The 26,492-nt window shown below is 38.1% G+C and overlaps 1 protein-coding gene across 6 annotated transcripts in view; it reads left to right on the top strand.

Annotated features, from left to right (window-relative positions):
- Nucleotides 1-3,846: 3,846 nt before the first annotated feature.
- FYB (FYN binding protein) overlaps nt 3,847-26,492 on the top strand; it is a 49,093-nt gene continuing 26,447 nt past the window's right edge. For 4 of the 6 annotated variants that reach the window (XM_017823604.1, XM_017823607.1, XM_017823602.1 and 1 more), the window contains exons 1-2: nt 3,847-4,065; nt 17,597-18,725. In XM_017823604.1, coding sequence (XP_017679093.1) covers nt 3,991-4,065; nt 17,597-18,725 — 1,204 coding nt within the window. In that variant the 5' untranslated portion in view covers nt 3,847-3,990. Of the gene's footprint in view, nt 6,533-11,470; nt 11,968-17,596; nt 18,726-26,492 lie in introns of those variants that run through there. The other 2 variants (XM_017823605.1, XM_017823606.1) reach the window with 2 other exon arrangements.

Below are 26,492 nucleotides of genomic sequence, written 5' to 3'. Positions count from 1 at the left end.
CCTGCTGAAAACAAGAAGCTTTTGTGCTGTTGGATGTGACAGTAACAGTTTTCATGCCTGGGAGGAAGTGTTTGGGTTTTCTGCTTAACGTGTTGCCGTAAGTTCTGGAAGTCACAAGAAGAAAACAGATGGCAAGATAGGGAAAAGATGTTGAATGTTTTCCCGCCAAAAGTCCTTGATGAGAATTCTTGCCATATGACCTCTACTTGCATAAAAAATATATAACAGAAGATTTCTTGTATGCCTCCCATTTCTCAGCTTCAGTACAGTTCGGCTACATCTAATATTTTACTGCAGCCTGAAGCATGGCCAGCAAGGCTTAACAGCACTCATCTAGCCATACATAAGGGAATTAAAAAAAAGGAATTAATCACATTTCCAGGCTATCAGAGCTACTTATTCCATAAAGTGGAAAAGAGAAGACTGAGAAAAGAGCTGGAAAATCAGGAGCAATATAATGAAGACAGGTATAAAAAGTGGAATAAATTAAACAAAATAGCAAGTGGCAAAGAAGACTACTCCTTCGCACAATGGGCATACCAAAAGTAAATATGCATTTTAAAACTTCAAGAGAAAATAATGGAAGGTTTTTCAACACGTAGGCAATCATGCTCACTTAGGAAGTCTCTGAGGCATCAATTTTTGCAGGATCGGAAAGTATTCTGGAAAATATCATATTTCTCTGTGTTTCCCTACTCCTGGACCTTCCCTAGGTCAGTGCTATTTTCTTAAAGATAGGGTATGAAGTCAGTCTTTGTTTGATCCAGTTATTAAAAAAAATTAAAAATAATAATTAAAAAAAACCCTCATAAACACCTTAATTTTATTCCTGTACTGTATCACTAACATATTCATGTTCAGCCATGAGAGCAAACACCACGATAATTATTCATGACACATGCATATTCACATATGTTTCCTGTGGTATGGCATAGTAAAAACTCTGAAAAAGCAAACCTAACTTTGGCTTCTGATATTTACATGGCTTCAGCCATGTGGAGCACTCACTCTTCAAGCAGAAGTCTGATAGTTCAGTTTTCTGAAAATCACACAATCACTAATCATGCTTCACAGAATTACAGAACAACAGAGTGGGTTAGGTTGGAAGGGATCACAGTGGGTCTTCTGGTTCAACCTCACTGCTCAAGCAGGTCCATCCCAGAGTACATGGCACAGGATTGTCCAGATGGTTCTTCATTAGAACCATTTCACATTACAGTCATATTTGAAACACAGTGAAGTCATGCTCTTGGTGAGCCATAAGACTGCAACTTCTCTTTAATTTTAACAAGTATATATGTTGTGGCTACTACCTTCTATCACTGCTTCACTATTCTTTCTTCTTTTTTAGAAAAAAATAATGGATTTCAAACAAATTCCACCAATCACAGTTTCTGCTGTCCAGCTAGATACCCAAGAGCAGTGGAATGGCATGATAAAAGTACCTGCAGCTTCAATGATTGGTAATCAAAACAAAGTAATACACCAATAAATGTATTAACAGTCATAAGCTGATACACTGGCTGTGGTCAACCTTTTATTTGCCTGTGGCTCTCATTAGAGCATCTGTCCTCCATCGCTGGCATAATGGTGTCCCTTTATCAATGTTTTTTCATAATTCTTTGTGGTATGTTTTCAAACTGATTTTCAAGAATTCAAATCCAGCATGAGTATCAGAAAAATGTATATGACATCCACTGATGGATGGTATATTAGCAAAGAATCTGGGAGAGTCTTTATCTTTAGCAAAATGCCCTTGTGGATTTTACATTTTACATCTAATTCACACCATGAATCACCAGCCTGTTTATGAAGACATGCAGTTTTGCTAGAGTTATTACTCTTGCTTCTCCCAACATTTGCTGAATAGTCCAACTTTTATCTCGACTATGTCAACGAGTTAAAGATTATTATATGAAATCAGAGGCACATTACAAAGAGATAGAAGAATTGTTATACTACCACCTATATTTTTAGCAGAACTTCCAAAGGAAACAAGGCTGATCCAATTGTATTGTCATTGCATCTACCTGTGAAACTCCCTCAATTATTTCTGAACCTAGCAGACAATTACTGGAAAATTTGTTTGAGGTGGGGAGGAAGGATAGTTCTCAAACAGGTTTCATTTGAAAAGGCAGCTAATTTGAGGGAAAAAAGGAAATTAATGTCCCTGTTGAGCAAAAGATATACATATTAACATAGCTATACTACTAGACCTCAGAAAAGCTACATGGAAGCAAGGTTTAAGGAAACAGTCAATAACAGAGGTATATGAGGGCTGAGTGGTTTGGAAATACAGCAATAGTAAAAGCCATCAGATCAGTGAGATTGATCCCCTCCATTTTGGCAGTCCAGGCCTAGAAAAATCCAGTAGAACTTTGTTTATCTACCTCCCACCCACCACAAGTGGCTCTAAAGACTCTGAGTACCAAGATGAAACATTATGAAAGAACGAAGGAGATAGAACTGTTTCCCAGGTTCCTATGGTAGGAGAAAATTCAAAAAGTCAAAGTGTGCTGACACCCTATGCTAGAAAGGCAGAACAGAAAAGGCTTCCCCACCACCATTAACAGTTCCTTTCAGACCATGAGAGTGGCAACAGTTTTCCACCTACCTAATAGGCTTCCAGTGGTTCATGTTCCCAAGTGCAAACACAGGATTTTTTCAATGGATGCAGCATACATGCACCTAGCAACGCTTCAGTCCTCCTGGGACATTTCAGAAAGCCTCAGACCTAATACTTGGGCTCTTTAAGACATTGTGAACTTGCAATAAAGCTGCTTTTGGTGGAAGATCCAATGTTAATATCTCACAGTGAGAACAGCAGAAATCTTCATCAAGAGCAGAGCTATCAGGTATGACGAAATTCCTGCCAGATAGAGTGATTCCTAAGGAGCCGGACACAAAAACATTCCTGCTTAAAAAAATGCAGAGGATAGGTGCAGGGAAACCCACCACAGTCTAAGATTTAACACTCAGTGTGAATAGACATGGTACCAAGCATCTTTCCACACAATTAGCACAGTTACTGTTCTCTATCTGATAAACAGATTTTTTTTCTAATAGCAGAATTCTCCCTCTACTGTGATTAAGTCTCTTTCATAAATTGCTCATGTAGCATGTGGAAGCCTTACTGATCTACTTCCTCCTCTACTCTTTTTGAAAGATCATTCCTGAATACAAATGACTAAAAATGAATATAAATTCAGCTTTAAATTTACTCCTAACCTATTTATACCCATTTGATTTCAATCCTATATTTTTTGTATAAATAATCATTTTTCTCTGATACTTGCAAATCTTTTCACAACCATTCATCTCCACTTTCTTAAGGTACCCTGTTATGACCTGCCCCAGGAAAAGGGGAGAGGGGGTAACCCAGGTTTTTATCAATAATTCCCTTGGGGTGGATTAAAGTGAAACGACACTAAATAATCGGTGTCTGAAAACATATACTGGCAAGGTTTATTTTAACAATTCTGTATCAACAGGCATGCTAGCAGTTTGGGTGCTGTCATACAACAATGTGACACAGAGATAACCTTTGGGGGGGGAAGAAAATGCATAGGGGAGAGAAAGGCGGGATAAGAGCAACAGAGAGTAAGAGAAAGAAAAGCTGAGAGTGGACAGATGTATATAGTCACCGCCCACGGGGTCCAGCGATGCTTCCATGTCTGTCAGTAGAAGTGGTGGCCTTGATCTGCTGGGGGTGAAGGAGGGAAGCCCCCATACTCCAAGAAGTTATGAGTTATATCCATGGTTAGTGTCACGGGACATGCCTCGAGCCTCCAACATCTCTTGGGTCTGTGCTGAGTTTTTTGTGTCTCGCCTGGTTCCTGCCTTTCAAGATTAGCAGAGGGAGGGAGGGGCCTGGTTGCTCATCAGATGTATCAACAGTCAAAAGCCTGCAAGCTCAGCTCTTGCCTTTTCAGGGCTTCACACCTTCAGCTCTGGAGGGAGGGAGGGGCTTGACTGCTCATCAGAGGTATCATGCAAGTCAAAAGCCTGCAAAAGTCTCCTAGAATGCATAAATCATTAACCATTTCAGTCTCTGACATACCCAAGGTAAGCTCTTTCAATGTCCTTTCAGAAGCCAGGAACTCCTTCTAGTCATAATAAAAGACTTCACTTTTACTTGTGTCAGTTTAAATTCATGATCACTCAACACAGTTGACCAGAACAGCACATGAGACTCTAACTGAGCTCTCATCAGTGCTCTGCACAAATTCTTTCCCTGCTTCTCTCAAACATCATTGGCCTAATGTGCACTCAAATTATACACTCTTTTCACATGGGCATGTCCTGTTAGTGACTCATTATCTCCCTGGCACAAAGCAAAAAATCCTTTTTTTAGCCCTAAGTATATGACTTTATTATTAAACTTTGGTTAACTTCTATCACTTCTATACAAAAACTCTTCTTATCCTTCCTGTATAATGACTTGATTGTCCCCAGGAGGAGTAGAACCATTCAGATAACATTGCTATAGGCCCAGCTCTTGAACCACACTCATGATCCAGGTAATGGATCAGACAGGATTAGTCCCATGACCAATGCCTATCTACTTGCAGAACACTGCAAGTAACCCCAGTAAAACTCAGTAATTCCCTTCCCAGTGCTAAAATGATGTTTCTTTAGCAATCTCCTTATTTACCTTGCAGTCCTTCTGACAGGTCACATCCTCTCCCTGTTCCCATCACTTAAATTTCAACAAAGGACATTGTACGAAATATTCTGTTTAAGTCTAGATGGATCAAGTTAGTTGTATTACTTTTGTCTAAAATGTCAGCTAAACTTCACTCCTCTTCTTCCTTCCTTTACCTCTTTTCTTAAGCCCCCTGGTTTAGTTTTTGGGTTTTTTCTAGATCCAGCTCAATGTAGTTATGGCCATATGCCCTTTATTCCTTCAATTTTTGTGCATAGGAAGTCTGCAGCACTGCAGAATTTCAATATCCTGGCAGACCAGGACAACCCTATGTTTCTGGTAGTGTCAGTTATGGAGACATGAATAATTAAAAAATAATTAATAGAAATATAGTTCAGTTTATTAGAGGTATAAAATTACTTCAGATTTTAAACATCTATGAAAGTTTGAGCCAGAAGGAGATATGCACGAGGTTGATAAGGGATCTAAATACATGAAAATTCAGGAACCCTGAGTAGGAAAGACAAAACAAACATATATTTACCTTTTTAGTTGAGTTGAAGATTACTGAAAACATAGCTATATAATTTTGTCAGCAGCACAGACCTGATTTTCATAACAATCTTTGAAGTCATAAAAGGAACAAATAAAACCCACTCGTTATCATCTGTGCTTCACAGGAGTGCAGTGTAACCTCAAAAAAAGCCATTTGAAGGTCACTTAGGTCTCATAACCTTGAGGTAAGCATACTTGTTTAGACCAGTTGTATTCTTCTGCAGTCGTCCTGCAAAACAAGAATTTGCTATAGAATTTGCTAAGTTTTCCTATAAAATCTGGTTAGATTGCATATACTTTTGCAAAAAGGGACATTAACATCGAAGGGCAAAGAACGTCTTTGACTTTAGTCCAGGACATCCTCTTCAGCAGACTTGTGGAGACAGAAATATCATGACTATGGTAAGTACAGAGCTCTATTCATTTTCTTTTTATTACATGGATGCATAAGATTTAGCACTATAGCTGCTATGGATGTGACAGCAAAATTTTAAATTTATTTCTAATAGTTTTCAAATCAATTATTTGCATCTGACTTCCTGCTTTTGGGGGGATGCAGAATCCTTTTTTTTTTAGCTCCATCATGTAAACTGGTTTGTATGTGCCTCAAAATTCAAAATTAAGGAAGAGAAGATGGCTTCTTTTAAGGCCAACATGACAAATTATTTTGTGTATCTAAAGGAATTCCACAGTCAAGTATTAATGTTACATTGAGCAAGAAATGGGAATGGGCAGCACCTCCTAACTAGACTTTTCAGAAAGCAGTTGTGTTGTTTTATTTTGATTCAGCAGGACTTTGTCACTAAAAAGATAAAGGGATTTTTGTCTGTCTGAATCATTAGTATAGTTCAAGGAGGACTGTGGTGTGTTTAGCTACATTTGGAGGTAATATTTTTTAACTTGTATTTAAGGAGCCCAAATATATGTGGAACCTTTTGTTTGCAAAACCCTACTTTAGAATTTGTACAGCAAGCACACTCTCCTGGCATGATTCATGTATCTTGCTGCTTTCACAAAAGGTTTGTTTAGAGCCAGTGCGTATGTAAATATGTTGAACACAGAACTTTTGCTGTTGCCAAATGCAGCTTGAAAATAAACAACAATTTAAACAGTCCCACTATTTTTATTTGATTTTGATTAGTTGGACAAAATTACTTCCAGAAGTCTCTGCTTGCCTAAATTATGTTGGAAGGCTGTGATTTGTGTCGGCAGTGACTTCTCCACTGGAGGTCACTGTTGTGCAGAAAACCGGGAAGGGCACCACAGGAAAAACACACATGGTGTTTCTACCCAGAGCTGCGTGAAGAGGTTCGCTTCCCTCATAGTTATGAGGTGAGATCCACCAAACTGCAGGTGCGATTCATCTCACAGTGTGTGACGGAATGGGGGACACACGGCCCACTTATCTCTCGTTTCCCAGGTAGCACATTCCAAATACCGGATAAAAAGAGGAAAGGTGAGGTTAGCAGAAGAGCCTTGGAAAAAGACATGAGAGTAGGGCAGAAGAAAGAAATGTTCTTTTTGAAAGAAACTCTGTATACTAGTAAGACTTTGTGTACACTCTCTGCCTAAGCTGGCTTTACCGAAATGACTTCCAGCAGATGGAAAACTGATCATAGGTCTCTGCTGTGATTGACAGAGGCACAGACGAATGCATTCTTATTTAACCTGACTTGCACTTTCTTTTGTTTATGGGTTTATATCACAGGCTAATCAGTCACTTTAAAGAAGGTTTTTATTACCAACTTGCTACCACCTGCTAAGGATCAGGGATCAGAATTCACTGATAGTCAAAATAAAGTTTTTTAAAAGGCTAAAGGGTAGGGACGTAGAAAAGGATGTCAGGCATTATGCAAATACCAGGCAGAAAGCCTTAGGAATTTTTTTTTTTTTTGAACCATTCTTCTTAAAGCTGTTTGGATTAAACTGTGTTTTCATTTTTAAACTTTATTGTCTTTGATTAAAACTGCTTCTGAAGTTACTTTATGTTTTGAAATGCTTATGCTGGTGGAGCATCCTCTTTGTTGTTATTTAGGCCACATCACTGTCTTTATTACTGGTGTCTGGAATTATACAAAACTAAGAAATCTTATAAAGGGCTGCATTTATTTTTAATTAAACTTTAACATTCTAGATTGAATGTTTTTCTAGATACCTAACTCTATGTCTGACAATCCTTGAAAATGTGTTGCTCATACAAGAAAATCAATAATAGAGAATGTGAGACTGTCTACATGAGAGAACCTTCTGAGGTTTGGCCAGTTCTGTGACTGGTCAAAAGGTACAATACTCTAAACATGTCTGTTCCTCTTGCTTTTGCACTTCCTCTTCCTCCTGATATCAGCAGCTGGGGGGGATGCCGAGGGGGAACCAGCAGATAATCCCCTGCCCAACCACTTACATGAGGGTATATGGGGAGGAAACTGAAGCAACTTCCTTGAGAAAGTTTCCTTCCACTCTTACTGCCTAATATCTCCTTCCCTAGTTTAGACTCTCTCTCTTCGCCCTGGTGCCAGGGCGCTGCTGAGCCATGCCCATGCTCTCAGGCTTGCGCTGGCTCCAGCCAGCCCTGGGTCCCTCCACGACAGGGTGAGTCTCAGCGAGGGGGCACAGTCAGGGCCCAGTGAGCCGATGGTGGGGGAAGGCAGGGCACAGGCATGGTCATTCCTGAGGGGCACAGGGGAGGGGGGCTGAGGGACCACAACCTCACAAGGGCGGACTGTCCCCAGCTGCCAGAGATCCTTTCCCCACACAAACTGCTGGTGCTCAGCTCCCAGTAGCCCTTCCCTGCTCCTCCATCCTTCATCTCTACCCCAGTCTGTACTGATTTTCAACTATTTGATAGATCCATAGCATTAACTTGAGGAGCCAGGGAATCCTGCATGTCAGTTGTCCCCAAAGAGCATCTGGAAAGACCAGTTGTTCCCATAAGCATGATAGACACAAGGGAATGCAGTTAATTCACACATGACCACATCAAATTTCAGTCAGAAGTGCTAAAACTACCTTCAATTTTTTTACAATACAATGGAAATGCCGCAGCACATTTTTCAGGAAGTCTAGGCCTGCCTGCAGACACAAAGATAATGCAGCCTGACACTGCCAGAAACTTTGGTTCTCATCGCGTGCTGTAGCAATTGCAGGCAGAAGATCCTGACAGTGTTCAGGAACATCAAGTTTTTACTGAAAATCAGTTACTTTTCAAAGTGATGCTGTAAAAGGATCACTGCCATGGTGAGGAGGTACTTCTCCCCAGATTTCCTGACCCTGGGGAGTGGCACAGCGTTGTAAGGTAGGACTTCAGACTCTTTGACTTGCCTTCTGACGAGGTTTATGTACTCAAAATATTACTCCCAGAAGCAGCATGAAAGCAGGTACTCTGTAGCTTTTTCAGTACAAGTATGTATAGAGATTATCAATGGAGAAATATGTCATTTTTGCTGTTGTGTCCAGTCTTTCACCAGGAGGCAAAAGCCTTGTGAGAGAGAGGAGGAGGCAGGAAGCAAAATTGCACTGAAAAATGTTCCTAGCATTGACTTTCTCTTGTCAATATTCCGCGTATTTGCGTGCACTGTTATATTATAGAACAACATTATTCCACCTTACAAAGAAGATTTTCAAGTTTGCTTTAATGATATTAATGTACCCATCTAAAGGTGGTCTCCCACATACTTCCCTCTACCTCCTTCCCCATATATACCTGGTTTAAAGATTATCTGCTCCAGCCAATCATTTCTGCCTTTTTCTTCTCTCATGCTCACTCACCACTAATTCTGTTATGCCGCCTCACCTGATCTAGGATCATGTAATATACTTAAGGTCAGTGAAATGAAGAAGGTTAAGAGCAATATGAAAAGAAAAAGATTTTTTGTATATGTGTGTATCATGTCACTTCAGTTTACACCAACTCCAGCAGCAGTATTAACACAGCTGTGAAGGTAACAAGATTCCAACTATGATAGTCTTTGTGACCATTGAATTGGAAAGCCAGAGGTGTTCAGATGGAAATGCCTGACTTTTCAAACCCTTTCAGTGCATGGGACAACATCAGTAGATGAAAACAAGGCACCTCAAAAAGGTGGACTAGCACTTATAGCAGAGAAACTCAGTGATACTCACAGAATCATAGAGTCACAGGATCCTTAGGGTTGGAAGGAACCTCTGGAGATCATCTAGTGGAGCTCCCCACCAGGGCAGTGTCACTTAGAGCAGATGACACAGGAACTCCTCCAGGTGCCTTTTGAATGTCTTCAGGGAGGGAGACTCCACAACCTCCCTGGGCAGCTGTTCCAGTGCTCTGCTCAATGCTATGTTTCTTCCCATGTTGAGGTGGAACTTCTTGTGTTTTAGTTTATGATCACTGCTCCTTGTTCCATTGCTGGGCATCACTGAAAAGTCTGTCACCATCCTCTTGGCACCCGCCTTTGAGATATACATATTAATGAGATATCCTCTTAGTCTTGTCTTGGCTAAACAGGCCCAGCTCCCACAGTCTCTCCCCTTAAGAGAGATGTTCCGGACCCTCATCATCTTTGTGGCCTCCACAGGACCCACTCCAGTACCTCCTTGTCTTGGAGACCAGAACTGAACACAGTAATCTAGATGTGGCCTCACTAAGGCTGAGAAGAAGGGGAAGATCACCTTCCTCAGTCTGCTGGCCACACTTTTCCCTAGTGGCCAGTGTTCTGACTCTTTTTCTTTCCTTTTTTCTTTCTTTGGTTTTTGATAAATTTAATTCCAAAGCAGGCACTTTTCCCAAAGGTACATGGAAACAGTTGAATAAATGGTCTGATAAAAAAACATATTTGAAGTTGCAGTCATAAAATTTGCACCTTGTAACAATAACACTCCATTGCTGTGCTGGGATTTAGATGGTGGCTGTGTTCTACACAGAGAGTGTATGGCATGTTTATAGATGGCATGTTTATAGATGAGAAAACATTATTATTATTGATATTCTGGTCTTGCTTGAACATTATCTTGTGATTTTGTTGCTGCTGCTGTTGTTTTTGTGAAAAATAAAAAAGGCAGAATAACTTCACATTGCTTTCAGGTTTGAGGGTCCTGTTCCTGAAAGTATTAATTCCTTCATATTCTTTCTTCACCTAAAAATAACTAATTTCTCTATATCACTCACAAACATCCTTCAAAGAAATACGTGGAAAAAAACCAGAGAAGTTTCAGGAAGCTGCTGCACCTGCAAGTGTAAAATGAAGCATATGAGCATTGCAGATGGGCAACTTTCACAGTAATTTCGCAGTATAAACTGTTATTTTCATTGTGTTTTTTGCAATTTTTATTCTCAGCAGCATTCTGTCAGTCAGGGTTATACTTATTTGTGTGTACTGGATAAAAGAGAAGGCAGCAGGAACTGTCTAGCATTCAGAGCTGCAGAGATGAGCTAGTTCTTTGATCGTTGCATGATTTGTCTAGAGCTGATATTGTGAGCAAACACTTGCAGTGGTTTTTACCCATGCAAAATGACTGTATTGCTACAGTTAGCATCTTAAAAGAGTCAAACTGTCTTAAGACTGCCAGATATAATAGCAAGCCACAAAGTCTAATCTGCCCTAGTATTAATAATAAATGCTTTATCATCTGTGATGATTGTTTATTTTCACAAAAAAAATATTATTTTATAAATAAAATATAGTGTTTAGCAGAATGAATAGCATAAAGAACTGCATTTCTACCACTACGAAAAAAAAACCATCATGTTATGTAACCAAAAAATCAGTTATCTTTGGCACGTAGCAGTGTCTTTAACTCAAATAAGTACCATCCCGCACTCTAATAAATTTCTGAACATACTAAGATAGAAGTTTTAGTAAAATAAAGCTGGAAACATAATGCACTTCCAATGTTTTACTTTGACAACCCAAATCCTTTCAAAAATACTAAGAAGGTTGTGCAGAACAGCCTTTAATTAATTCAAAGACACACAGTTTTCTTCTGCAATCTTACCCCTGTGTAGAGCTCCAGCAACTTCACTGAGCTGTATTTTGTAGGGGGTTCCGCCTTTGTGGTTTGGGTTTACCTTCAGCACAAATACAAGTTTAGAATTTCTTGTGAAGCTTATTTTCTCAATGTCAGCTTTCCCATTCTATATCATCCTTCCAACTCTTTGACTTGTGTAACAAGCACCCTTCTGAAGAAGGACAGAAGAAATGTATGATCATAGTTTTTAAAAAAGATGTGTCTCCACACTGCAGAAATTTTAAAAAACTGGCGAGTGGAATCTCTCGAGATCCTACTGGCATAGATCATAGCAAATAAACACGTCAGCCAACACCTGATGAGTGGGAATGTATGCAGGATTCTTAGTAGTAGCAGGGCACTAGACTTGAGGTCAGCCCAATCTTTATGCCTGTAATTGCCACACACGTTTCCTTAGATGCTATTCTGTAAAGACTTAAGCTTGTGTGCACCCATAGAGCTTCACGGGACTACACAATATGGGGAAAATGCAATACTTTTGAATATCACATGGTGCATACTGCTGATGGCAGCAGCCAACCAGTCTGAACACACTTTAGTTCCCTTTTCCTACACCACTTCTTGCCTAATATCCTGAAGAGAGCAGTTCTCTCTACTGTTCATGATAATGAAAACCACAAGCGACATTCTTATGCAAACCCTCTGAGAGAAGCAGAACTCCTCTTAGTGAACAGACCAGGCTGTTAAGCTGAAACACCCGTGGATTGTCACATTGAGGGAGCCAGTTTTTCTGCCTGTATCAAAATACTGGAGACCTTTGGGATATCCAGGTAAACTGTTGTATATGTTTTTCTTTGAAATAAATGTGCAAAGTTCCAGAAGAAATAGAATCAGTACAAGATATTACATATAATTTAATTAACTGGAAATTTATTTGTAGATTCTACTTGGAATTCATTTAGAAGCTGAAAAGATGTTAAGCTGACAAAACATACTTTCATCTCTCAAAGTCTTGTTTGCTGAAATTTTACTGAGTGGTCCTAATTTAAGTCAACTTTGCATTTTGAATAATAGCATAAATGGTATCACTCAAAGGCAGTTTTTTTTTGTTATTCCTTTTGCATTATTTATGCCTTCTTGCTTTGTGGGTGGGGTATTTTTGTAATATACCATATTCTGGACTGAGATATCACTTTGTGTACTTTGTTAGTAGTTGGCCATGGAAAATATTTTTGTTTCCAGCTATGAGTCTAAATGGTACTCAATGCCTTAAAACTGCATTAAATTTCCTTTAAAATCTTCTGGGATTCTGAAATTCTAGAAATAAGGGTAGGAACTTTGCAGTGACAGGAACCCGAGTTTTTCTTCCTTGAAACTTAGAGCTGTTACATCCACCTTAGTGGGATAACCAGTCAAATAAGACATTCATAAGTCACTGTATGCACTGTATATGAATAGGGTTCTGAGCGAAGAGAGATCTGTTTGTTACATTTCTGGGCAGATCACTAGAGAGTTGAATTATTTTGAAATAAATAATTTATAAAAAAACTATATGAGAAAAAAATATTTTAAAAAAAAAGAAAATTATTAAGTTTAATGTAGTTCTGTGTTTATACAAAGCCATGTTAGAGAAATGTAATTGTTTTTCAGAAGGGCTATTAAACAGTCTGGTTTTATTGGATGGAAGCTCTTTATGGAAAATTAAAAACACCAGGTTTCTGTTGTTGAAGACTGAGTTGCCAATGATTGATAGTTTTTCTGATTTTGACTTAGATAGGTACCAAAAATAATCAATAAGTGAGAAACTTTGTGGTGAGCTTATCAGGACATAGGATGAGATGAGGACATAGATGAGGACATAGAGATGATCATGCATAGATTGATGCTTAGACCTCATGCACAGCCTGTGACAGCAGTAGTTTGGGACTAAGCTGGGATGTCATCTGGCTGTTCTGATCCAGCCCTGTGCCCTCACTAGTCCTGGTCTCAAACTCATCTGGAACTGTCCGTTTATGTCACTGCCATATGAGTAGTTGGTCTCATGATTAAATAGAAGGTGAGTAAAAGTGACAAGAGAGTGGTACCAAGGTGCAGAGCAATGCACAATGGACAAGATACAGAATACACTGTGATCAGGCTGGAACACTGTCTTGTGTAATTTTGACAACTGCACACTCTCACATATGAGCTGGTTTTGTCTTGTTGGTGCTACAGGGATGTTTGAAATACTTTCAGGGTAACATAGAGGCTGTAAGCCTCTCAATGGAGAATCCCTTCGATTTCTGTCTATCCTTTCCACCCTAGAGATCTGCCTTTCATAAAAACTCCAGGCAGCAAAATAGCCTGCCTCTGTCGGATGAGGGCTGGTTTCTCTTTATACCAACCATTGTATGAGAAAGTCTTGCTTGGGCAAACTCTGGTTTTCTGCCTTCTTTTCATATTTTTGCTACCTACATTCATAGGTACAGAGCATTGCAAAACCTCAACTCCACTTTCCAAATGCTGCGCTTACTCTTAGAGTGAGTCTTTAACTAGAAATTACAGTTAGACTCAAGACGAAGAAAAGCAGTGTGGAAATTATTTAACTCTTCTGGAAACAACAAAGTTGCATAATGGTAATTCTGAAGCCTCTCTGTCTGGAAAAGGAAACAGTCAAGCAATAATTTATCACTAATTCAGAATAGCACTAACATCCAAACAAGCAGCTACATTGCCTCAAATTCATTAAGTCCAGTAGAAGTTATATCAGGCCTCCATAAGGTTGCAAAATAATTTTCAGATCTGTATTTTTCTATAACTTTCATACGTAATTTTCCTTGTCTTTTCTGTCCAGTTCCTTATTCCATATATCGTGTCTGTGGATTAGAGCTCAATTCCCTTACTGGTTAACAGTTTCTCTGGTTATTTCACTGTCACAGCATTCATGAGGAAAAACACTTTTCTTCTTAAAGGGATAGGTTTCTAATCTTTATTTCATTACTCTCTAGCAAACTCATCAAGGTCTACTTCTACTGAAAGACTATGGGTTTTTGAAAGGCCTGTTTAGATCTTATCATTGGGGAATAGAAAGGAAAAAGTTACAGTTGAGAAGTGAACAGATGGGGTTTTTTTCCTTTATAAATCAGATCTGCATGCATTTTGAAGAATTGCACAATTCCTTGTACAGTCAACTGTTACATATATTTCATTTGCCTGATTGATAATCCTATGCACACACATCTGCTATTCCATTCACTGATCCAGTGTTGCTGTTTGAAGAAAGAGTAGCCTCTAGGGGAAGTTGAAGTGAAATGATCTTTTGCTTTCACCAAGACAGGAAAGTAGATAATAAGAGTATATGTATTCCCAGGCAAAACAAATATTTTTCAATCAAGCTTCTAGTTGAGACAGAAATATTCATAGTAAATTCAGGAATAATGTAGTTGGAACCTTCATACTTTCTGTGTTCTCGTTACACTGCACTTCTGTACAGAAATGAGCAGTTGTTTTGTAAATTATGGAGAATTACACTTGTTAACACTGAGGTGTAATTAAGATCTCATTGTGAAAGAATTCTGTACAAGTGTATCTTGGTACCTGTGCGAGTCTCTACTGAAGGCAGTGGCAGGCTGGAAAAGCATTGTGTATACAAAGGAATGTGTGGCATGGGAACTAAAACCTGGGGATTGCTCTAGATTTGAACAAACATATTTGAATAATGCAAACATCTTATCAAAGCAAATCTTACTGTGCTCCTTACATGCTGCTTCCAGTTCATATCAGAAGCTGAAAAGCCAAAAATATTTTGCACTGAATTTCCCACTAGAGAACAAAGAGAGAGGTTAGAAAATAATCCAAATATTTCTTGCATGAGGCTCCTCTGCTGCACAGGCAGTTTGCACTTTAGAGAGCAAGGGTAGCGGGAACTTAATCTCACTTCAGAATCTGTTCAAGTTCCCATTTCTTGATTTACAGCCTACTGTATGTGATAACGAAATAGGTAACTGCTGTCACTTCTGAGAAGGGAAACACAGGAACTGCGGGGATTACTCTATGAGCAGAGCCACAAAAAAAAGATTTTCTCTTTTTGCCAGTTCCCAATCTGTCTATCTAGCCTGTCAGGTTGTGCATTAGAATCCACAACATGGCCTCTAATATAGTGTAGCTTATGAAGGCAGAAACCGGTGAGGTACGTTAAAGAGAAGCAGAAAGATTTCACCAAGTTTCTTACTCTCTTCTGACTCCTAGTGTTCCCTTTACCATTTACTACTCATTTTAACTAAACAAAAGAGGGTCTATTGCTGATTGTAAACCCTTCCACATGTCCAGCAGCTTTTTAGTCTTGAAGAGCTTGCAAATATGTATGACAAGGACAAGGTTTGTTCACAGAGTTGGGAAGAAACTTATTTAAAAAAATCCAGTGGCAATCATAACATGGCAGTAGTGAATGTTTCAGTGCATTTTAAAGCATGTATGAATGTAATTCATGTAATTTTGTTATTAAAAAGATGTAGAAAACTTCTCAGAAACCATATATATAATAATAAACTTCTTCAAGGCCTCATTCCCAGCTTTCAAAGTTTTACATGCTGAACGTTGTGGGAGACCAAACAGGTGTTCAAGCTCTGAAGACTTCAGATATGAAGTAAAATTACATTATCTCTACTGGTTTAGTTTTGTTATAGAACTTAAAAAACCCCAAAACATGCATTAGTTCAAAATCAAAAGAGATCAAAGACAAAAGGCTTTATTATTCTCTCTTACCTTTCTATTGGCTTAACTTTCTGTTTAAGGGGGTAAAATCAGTGTTTTGCAAGGTATTTTGGGAGAAATCTTAAATGATTAGTGGTGCATATGTGTATGTCTGCAGTGGAATTCTCTGTGTGTGTGTGTGTGTGTGTGTGTGTGAGTGCATATGCATCAAACAGCAGTGGATGGCTTAAACCTGATAATTTCCATAGTAAATGTGCACTTCCTCCCTTCTCTATATGTGCAAAAGAAACAACGTGGTGCTCTGGGTATAAATTTTATTATGTCAATCTTGTTTGGGCTGCATTAAATGTGAGTAATTTGTACAACAACACAAGCAGTTTGGAGAGACTGAATTTCTTGGTAATGTTGAAAGACTGAGAAAGTTAACTTCAGGTTACAACTTTAGGTACAACTACTCCAACATGACAGGCCATTTATGTAATGTGATACAATCAAATGGAAGGCAAAAGGAGCAAAAGCCCAATTGAAAAGCTCTTGTTAATGAAATTTAAAAAAATCGCTGAACACACGCTGAACTGTACTGACTGAAGACACAGTTCATTCCTCAATATTTAAATTTTTTTCAAACACCTGTTTATTATGCTTTGTAGTGATACTTCCTTGTTTACAAACAAATTATTCAGAAGCCTTCCTATTAATAACATTCCCGCTTTATGCTATTAGTTTTACATTTTAACTCACACACAAAATCCAGATCCTACTCAAACAAGTTGTGAATTGGATATGTCAGTGTATTTGCCATAGCTGCATACCTGCTGCCACTGTCAGCTGGGAAAGGACTCCCTCTTTCAGGAGGCCCCTGGAGCCCAAAGGTAGCCCCAGCCCAGCACAACAGGACCAGCTCACTCCCTTTGCTCCCATCCTTCACCGTGTTAGGTTTTACTTGTGCTGAATTCAAATGTATTGAGCTTTTGTTTTCGGTTCATATTAAGGACTGGTCCAGAAAGTTGCTCAATAGGGCTGATCAATTCAAATATTTATTTCTGAATGAAGCTGCATTTTATCCACTTGGAATTGTTCAACTTTTTTTTTCCCCCAAGAAGTTCAGTATCTTTGAAAATATCTGGGTGCATTGTTTGTTATTTCTTCCCATTTTGCTTCACATATTTTCATTTTCCATCCACATATATGTTTTTCAGATACAAAATGGAGAAGAGAAAGACGGACAAAGCAAGGGTGGGGGGAGCAGCAGGGAAGAACACTGCTGAGAATGGAAAGAAAAACTCACATACACCCCCCTCAAATCAGAATAATTTTTGTTTTCACGAAGGAACTTGCAGTTCTCCAAAGACTTGGCAGGAATAACCCTAATATGGTACATTACCCAGGTCCTAGTACAGTCTGTACTTCTCACCATAGACACTCAAATTTTTAGGTATATATTAATTTTAAAGTAGTATTTTTTTACATTTATTATATGTCCAGTTCCCAATTCCAGATATAAACAGAAATTATAATAAGCCCAAAAGGAGCTACATGGGCACTCTCTAAAGGCAGTGCCTGAATGAAAATTTTAAAAGATGGTATCATCAAGGCAAGGATATAACAAAATGCTCAGCTTCTCTTAACCCTACAGGAAGATGTGCTAGCCAATCAGCAGTACCACAAGCCTCAGACCAGGAAACTCTTTAAAGTACAGTATGTGTGAACATTGTAACAGGACTTTCTCATTGCTCCTCTTTGTTTTTCTCTTCTTTGTGCTTGTAGCGTAGGAAGTCACATTTGAGGTTACTCATGGAAAAATTTGAGAAGGGTAGCGAAGACAGAGAGGATGATCCTGCTCAAAGTCAACCCTTCAAAATCCCAAGAGAAGAAATTCCTGAAGGATTACAACAGGAAAGGAAAGCAGCATTTGAGAAACTAGCAAGTCAAGGAAATACAATGTGTACTCCAGGACCCAGTACCTCTCATGAAACTGTTCATCCTAAGCCTCCTCTGGCAGTCAAGCCTTCAACTGATGACAAAAGAGAGCATGATCCAAAGCCATTACATTTGAACCCAGTGGCACAAAGGTTTGGTGTTCATCTTCAGCCAACTAACAGAGAAAATTATGGAAAAACTGAAGGCACTAAATTCCCCATCAAAACCTGTGACTCGGCAAGAGACCCAAAGCCTCTATGTCCAAAACCTGCAAGGAACAAGTTCCCCAGCTCTGCTCCTCCTGATAATGAAGAAAATACTCTGGGAGCAAAACCAAATTCAGATTTGGCATCACAGAAGAGTGAGGCAAAACCAGCATTTCCAAAAGTAACTGGAATTAAGAAAAAGCTAATGTCTGCAGCACAGGAAAATGTACCCAAGCCTTCTCTCTTTAAAAAACCGTCTTTTAACATTGAGGTCTCTAACAATACAGACACTTCTAATAAATGTGGTTCTCTTCAAAGTAGTCTGTCAGGCCCTAGAACAAATACACACTCACTTAAGAAAGTAAAGGAAATGAGTGAAAATAACTCAGCTGCAGAAGCTGCAGGCAGTCATCTTCCTAAAATATCTCTGAAGCCTGCTGGCCGCTCACAGAGCTTATTTCAAGGCACCTCGAAAAACGTGGAGGAAGAGACTGAAGAAAAGGGAATGAGTGTTACCAAGACCACCATTGCCAAGAAAGTCAACCAGGAAGGATCAGATTCTTCTCCTAAGTTTCATAAAATCAATACAGCACTTGGTGCAGAAAGGTCATCAGATGAATCACAAGAGAAAGAGGATGGGGACAGGAGTTCAAGATGCCCCAAGCGAAGGGTTTGGGGCCCAGTGGTCAAGATGGCTCCGAACCCACCAAAGCCCAACAGACCCCCACATGTGGAACTACGAGGATACCAGAAGAGTGCCCCGAAAAAGAGTAAGTCCACTCCTTTCTTTCTTTCTTAAGTGTTGGCTTTTTGAAGCATTTAGTATCAGGTTAATTTCAGACGGAATCTTCTCTTCTGTTCAGAAATAACATGGCACTTCTGCATCAGACAACCCCTTAAAACTTTAACTTATGCTTGTGTACAATTTATGTTTCCGTACAGGACAGAAATTAAAATTATATTCTCTATTCTCCAGCGATAAAGAGCAGGATGAATGCTTTCTGTATTGAGTTTATTTGTTTTTCAAAACTGCTTAGATACAGCTTTAACTTGTGTCAGGGAACATATTCTTAACAGACATTTAAGTCCTGATTTCCTATAAATGAGGTGTTGATGTCCTGTTCTTGACAGTAACTTCATGGCCACAGCTTGAGGGCCACCAAAATATTATATATATGATATTGCATATATTAAATCATAATCTATAGTAACCACACTTTTTTTTTCCTTTTTGCCTTTCACAATGACTAATCACAGCAGGAGTCTAGAATTTGAGGTATTTTAAAGTTTGTGACCCTGGAATTTGATGCATTTTAAAGTTTGTTTATAAAGTTGAACACTATGCAAAATGACAGAATTAAATGTTCTTACATGGAGCTGCAATGATTTTATACCTAGATCTGAATTTGGACTCCAAAAGCTTCTCCCAGACTTAGCGTTTTCTGTTAGGTTTGGATGACTTCAGTAGTGTGGCAGCTAGTAGTACCTGAGGCTCCGTCTCATGATTTTTTTGAAGAACCAAGTCTCTGAACTGTATGATGGCCCTAATATTAAGGCTTGTCACTAGCTTTCTGTAACATTTGAGATGGTCTTGCATCTGACAAGAATATCTGTAAATACATTTGAAATATCTGACAGGACACAAATCCCTGTGAAAAAAAAAAAAAGAAATTGCTGTGACTCCATTTCTGCAAAGACTACTGCTTCAACAAACTCCTTTCACTGCATAAGAGAAGCTCAACAACAGTAGAAGCTGTTTCTGAGGCACTCAAAATATGCCTTTGAAAAGCTCACATAAAAATGTAGATTTCTGAAGTCAGACCCACATACCCACTGTGACCTCCTTGAAGGAAAGACCTATTTGCAGATATTCCAAATGTCTTTGATTCTCCTCTAGATCACCTGTATTTCAAACTTTTGGGTTAGGGTTTTTCCTCAACAGCTTTTAGTCACTCTTTGACAATGCCAACTGACAAATGTTTAAGTTTTATAGTAGCTGAAGGAGGCTATCTGTTTTTCTCTTCTAGCAACAGGTGTTCACAACTATGAATGTGTAAGAAATACTGATTGCATTTTAAAATCAACATTTTAAATTATATGGTGGACAGAGGACATTCCTCTCAGTGTATGAGAGAAATAAGGACTGAAATAAAAAATTATTACTGTGTTACATTTTTATGGGATTTTCTTCTTTTTTTCTTTTTTTAATTTTTTTTTTCCCCTTAATGCACTGCTGTCTGTGTTGAGCACAGGAAGCAAAGAATATATTCTGTCCCTATATATACTTTTTTCGGTCATGTAATTTTAGCCTGTTGCGTCCTGTGTCTAACTGTGTGCAGTTATACACATTTCACCTCTGTTAGTTTGCCTTAACCATTTCTCTTAGATTTAATTCAACAGATCAAACTTTGATTCTTAAATTTTTGTTGTAGTTAGTGGGAAAGAGAGATGCCCAATGGTGTGATTTAGAGCTCTAAAGTAGCTGACAGTGGATGCTCTGAGTAATTCCACGCTGTGCATGTGCAGTACATCAGGTACATTCATGTAATTTTGTAGATACATAGTTTGCCCTTGTACTTTCTGTGTCTAGAACACAGTATGGCTTGTGCTTCAGCAGTTCTGAATACATATAAGGCTGGTTTTCCTGAGACAGAAGATATGAAAAAGCTCAGAGTTGACTTTCTCTACAGACAAAAAGCCTTCCTAAAAACACAGAGTCTGCATGCAACTATGCATTGTGTTACCATTAATTCCACTCAGAAATTAGGAACATATCAGTAGCAAAAAATGTACTTTCTTGTCAGCTGCCATATTCTGGTTTTTACCTGTTAGCCTATAGTTAAGGAAATCCAAGATCAGGCCAAGATCCTCAAATGGTGCAAATTTGTGTATCTCTTTAAAAGAAATATGCCAATATACAATGTCAATATAGAAAGGCAGAATTTTCAGCCAATTACACCAGCAAATATTTTGATTAAATAAAAACAGGAAGAGCTTTGCTAGCTAAAATTTTAAGAAGCCCTGACAAAGGCTGGAAACAAAAAATGACAATTTATGTTTTAAAAAATACATTTTATGGTTTAAGTAATTAATGGAGGAATTATTTTTATTTGTTTGCCTGTTTGCTGTTTATTCAATTTTTTTCTGATTTCCATTCAGTTATAGACACAAAGCATTTTTTTCAACTTCTTTTTAAAACTGAGGGTTACAAATATTTATCCTATGCATTTTAAATTAACACTGTGAGCAGGGCTGTAAGAGTAATACCAGAACTTTTGCTAGAAGTAGGGTCTCCAGTTGTCACTAACCAAGAGTTAGTGCAGCCATTAGATTGGATGAGTCACACTGGGAACTAAGGATGGAGCTGCCCAGCATGGTGGCACAGGTTGTTTTCCAAACATTACAAAATGCACACCCAACTAAGTAGAACAGAAGAATCAGACTCTATCTCACAGGCTCAGGACAAGACTGAAAGATTTAGAAGCCACATTAGTGAGAAGCTGTTCATAGAGACCCTGAACTTCAGCCTTCCCCCACAGAGCTGGCATGAAGACCCTGATGTTCTTTAATTATCTTTAATTAATGCAGCTCATTTCTTTGTGGCCAGAAGTCTCCATAGAACAGTTCTGGCGGACAGCCCAGGGGACCTAGAGTGAATCCTGAACAAATTCCTTTTCAGATCAACAGTTATTCACTGTTGCTGTATTTCTTAGAACATAAGTAACAAAATCTACCTGCTTTGCGAGAGCAGTTAAACTGAAATGTATTCTTTTTTTCTTTTTAACTGTCATTTCAAGAATCAAAGTAATGTCAGGAAGACACCGCCCCCACAGAACAAAGTCTTCCCGCTCATTACTGTGTCCTGATAAACAGCAGCTTGCCATATTTGCTTAATTTGGCACCATGATTCAGGTGCTGAATAAAAGAAGAATAAGCAAATGCAAATAGTTTTCCCATGCAACAAAGCTTTCTGAGATCTAACCTTCAGAGCTTTTGGTCTGTATTAGGGCAAAGGTTAGGCTTTGCGTTGTCATTTGAGAAGAGAAAAGCTTTGCACATGGTGGTTGTTACATTTGTGTTAGGGGTATGTGCCTGCACTGCAGAAAACCTTGTACTGCCTGATTTAAAATAGGAGTTTGAATTCTGCTTTCTCAGAAGTATCAGCTCACCCCTTTCTCTTTGTTTGTTCTTTCCCAGGAAAGCTGTTTTAATGGGTTTTGTACATAAGTATTCACAGGGCATGAAGTAACGTTAAATGTTAGATGCTGAAGGATGTACCTTTGACACAGCAGTCTTAGTCACGTGTGGGAGAAGAATTTAAACCATCCACCACGTCTGCTTGAAAACTCAGGGATGCTAGTTTGGTGTTGGCATTGTTGTGGATTAGAAATTTTCACCTAGTCCTGAATAAAACTTATGTAGATAACAAATATCTTGTTAAGGAAAGTTGGACTATTGATGTGTTACCATTTTTCAGTCAAGTCAGTCTTTGAGAAATTCCTGTCTGGGCCTGTGAATGCATGACAGGCTGGTAAATTCCTCTGTTATGTCCCATTACAGCAATTTTCCCTGAGAGGAGATCATATTTACGTCAGCTAAGAATCAATAATTCTGAACCACACATGTGCTCTCTAGTTCAGAAAATAATACCAACTGTACTCTTTTATAATAAATATCTGAGATCTTAGGAAAAAGAAGAGAAGTCATTTTTCTGGCAGCTTTCCATGTGAGGTCACAACCATGCTGTTGCTTCCAGAGGAGAACCCCATCTGTGCTGACCTCAGTGGGATCATACATGTAGAGGTGAAGTCAGTTGGGGGGCCTTCAGCCAGGAAGTGAAGTCACTGGGGCTTCAGCTAGGGAGAATATTTTGAGCTGTATGGTGACCAATGAAAGGATGCTCTGTACAGAATTTAGGAGGGAAAAAAAAGAGATATGTAAGAAAATTCTCACTATTTATATTTTGGGTTATGTATGTGCAGTCCTTGTTGAGGTTCTGTTCTATGATGGATTGTGTACCCACAAAGTGACATGACTCTTTCAGTTGGGTAAGACAATCAGAGAGAAAGGAGGAATTTGAGGTGCATTGTCAAAGTTATCATAACACTCTTTTGGCAAAGTAATTAACAATAAAGCCCCACTCCCAAGGACAGTAAATGTCTTAACTGTCTTTGCAAAGCTGTTAGAACAAGTCTGTTGCTGTTCTTACTTGATGGCAAGATGATACAGCAGCTTCCAAAGTTATAAATAACTGAGGATTTGTATTTTTTTTAAATCACATGGTGTCATGGCTATTTACTGCAGAATTTGGATTTAAATCTTAGAAGATTTTTCTTTTCATACCTCAGTGCCACACTGAATAAAGTTATGCAACAACTCAGTATTAAGGTGTAAGGGGATAAAAGAGAATTGTAACTCGAGCAAACCCTCTGCTTCTAAGATAGATGAAACTAAAAATAGGTGATGATATCTGATGACACTGTTCAGGGTGGGGTGGCAGTCACTGTGTGTCATGATGTGATGCCAGTGATTGCACAGATGAACTGTATTATGTATTATTACATTTCATGATGTTGTCTACTTTTATTGGTCCCCCATATATTTAACTGAAAACTATAGAAGTGATGATCACATAGATCTGCCAAGAACTTAACTTTCATGGATCTGCTTGAAAACAACTACAAAATCTGGAGAAGCATTCATATGTAGTTTTTAGCAATTCAGCATTCCTCTAAGGACATTTGTTTTTCTCCTTCTCTGAGAGAACCCAAACTGTTCCTGTTTCAGCAGCATTATACTGAGAAACAGTACACCTCTGAGAAATAGCAGAGTCAATCTTTGAAGTTCCTAGAACTGATGAATGATGTTCAACTGGAATATAGTAGAAGTTGTGCGTTTATCATGAAAATCAGATTGCAGCATATGAAATCCCACACAATGTAAATGGTTTAGTACAAGTGCAATGACATCACCTGTGTGGGCCCCACTCCAAAGGAGTCATCTTGCTCATGTGATTAGTATAAGGTCAGTTTCATTCCTTCCTCATTTCAGTATTGTTTCTTTGGCCATTTTTCAATAATTCAACCTGTGAGTTCCACAAGACCTTTTGAATTAAATTTCTCTCAGTCTTTTAGCTCACATCTTCATTCTCCAGCTATAATTACATGCACCGTAACTACAGAATATGCATGTAAGACCAAATTTTTCAGTGAGCAAGACAGAAAATTTTTCAGAATTTTTAAGACATTCCACAAGAACATTAAAGCTATGGAGGAAACCCTGACACTGAAGTTTTTGAAGCATTACATTTAATTGGTCAAGGGTTTATCATCTAACTGTGCTAAAATATGTGGACAAAATTTTAAATTAAACTGCTAGTATGGCTTACAGAACTGAAAAAAATAAATCACTGCAATTTAAAAATTAATTCAGCCATCCTGATAGAAATATACATGAGACAGTTATTCATCTGCCCAAGGAAACAGGTAAACTTAATACACATTATAGATGACATGGATCTTGAAGGAAGCCAACACTGAGTGTTTCTTTGCAGGTGATTTTCTGAGGGCCGCTTGCTGGTTTTGTGCATTAGGAAGGAAAAGTACATAAAAACCATTGCAAATTGATATTTAAATTCATTTTCCTTGATTATTTCCTTTAATGTACTGAAATTTCTCTTTGAGCTGAAAGTCCTAACTGTTCAAATAATATTTCCTTAGCAGCTCACAGATGTAAAACCTATTCAGTAAGGATAATGTTTGAATTTGAAAAAATAGGTATTATACTGGAGCAAGCACTTTTATCTTTTTATTTTCTAGACCTATCTTGGTCCACAGAAAGAAGCACTTTCAATGAATCTTCATCATTTGGTTGCATTACATGGGTGCAAAAGTTAATAAGTTGACTACTTAAGATAGTCATCTAAATAGTTCATTATAGAAAATATATAAACAAATAAAAATAATAGTTCATGATACTTTATACATAGAAAACTTTCAGTCATTCCTGAAAGCTTTAATTACTAAATGTTAAAATAAATATTCACTATTAATAGAGATAAACAAAATACCAAGCATTTCATAGCAAAGCTGCTAGGAAGACTTTGAAATAGTATCCTAAAAGGTTCATTTTAATAATGAACATTCCTGAAGTCATTGGTTTCCACTTGAAACTAAACCCTCCCAAAATGTGTCCATTTGGAACAATGATGTGCCTTGTTTGCAGATGTTGAAGAGAAAACCTGCAAACCTCTACTATCTGAATGCAAGACTTTGTTGCCTTGGATTTTTTATGAAACTGATGTTTTATATACCATGTATGATGTAATTATTTTTCAGATTGAAAAATTGGTTTATGAAATTATCATTTTGTTAGTTTGGGAAATAGTCACATTTCAAGTAAACTTCTACCTTTTCATCATTCTACACATTTTTTTTTGCCCACTCTTTCAAATATAAATGAGTTATGAAATCTTTTAAATTATTACTATCTTACATGTCATCTGTTCCAATTGCTTTTTTCTTGCATATGAAATGATACCATGCAATGTAAAACTAACTGGCTCAGGTTAATACTTCTTATTAAAAGCAGAAGTAATCATTAAAGCTTTTTATCAGACAATGAAAAGTTGCAACTGTAGTTCAATTGAGAATTAATTTTTTGTGTTCCCCTTTACATAAGGATAGGCTTCTGTGTAGGATTACCCATCTGTAGTTTGAAATCACTTATGCCAGTCAGCACTGCCCAGATGAAGCTTTACAAATATCTAACCTCATATTTAGACACAATAAGGCTCAGTCCTACAAACTTTACATACTGAAGTACTTTGGATGAAACCTGTGGTCTTTCTTTTGGGAATAAGACTATTACTTATGCTTAATATTTTTCAGCTGTCAACTTTAAATGTAGATTTAGACTCTTGCTTTCATTTTCCTTCATCTGTTTGTTTCTACATACATAGAATGGGAAAAATTGCCTACCAGGTATCATGTCTCGGACTTAATATGTCAACTCTATGACATTTTGAGAATATAAGGCGTTGAATAGGTGTTAACACCCATAAGTAGTCTTTTCATCTGTTCTGGAAACAAGATTTTCCAATTGAGATCAATAAGAAGTTCTGCTTAAAAGAGGACAAATTCTCCATCTACTTTGATCATGTTTCTCATGATGTATGAGCAACCATCAGGAAAGTGATCTTAAAAAGGATGGCGAATTAGGTCTCCATTTTCCCCTTTTCCCTTCATGCACCTTTTTTTTTTTGGAGGTGATTTCTTTTGTGCAAAGATGAAAAAGAGAGATTTATCATCTAACTGGAAGGAGAATCAGGAGAAATGAGGAGAAGAAAAGAAGAGAAAATTAATAAAAGATTTTACCCTGTCATTTCTAAAAGTGGAATCTAGACTCAAGGAGAGCAATAATCACAAACTTTCTATGGTCTTCGTTTTGCATGAGCAGTGTTGCAAATGAACTTTGTCTCTCTGTTGTCACAGTATGTCTGTCAACAGCATAATCAAAAGCACTGAGCTTCAGCAGTG

Source organism: Lepidothrix coronata, unplaced genomic scaffold (genome assembly GCF_001604755.1).
Source record: "Lepidothrix coronata isolate B3197 unplaced genomic scaffold, Lepidothrix_coronata-1.0 Scaffold104, whole genome shotgun sequence".
NCBI lineage: Eukaryota > Metazoa > Chordata > Aves > Passeriformes > Pipridae > Lepidothrix > Lepidothrix coronata.
This window is presented reverse-complemented; position numbering and strand designations above follow the sequence as displayed.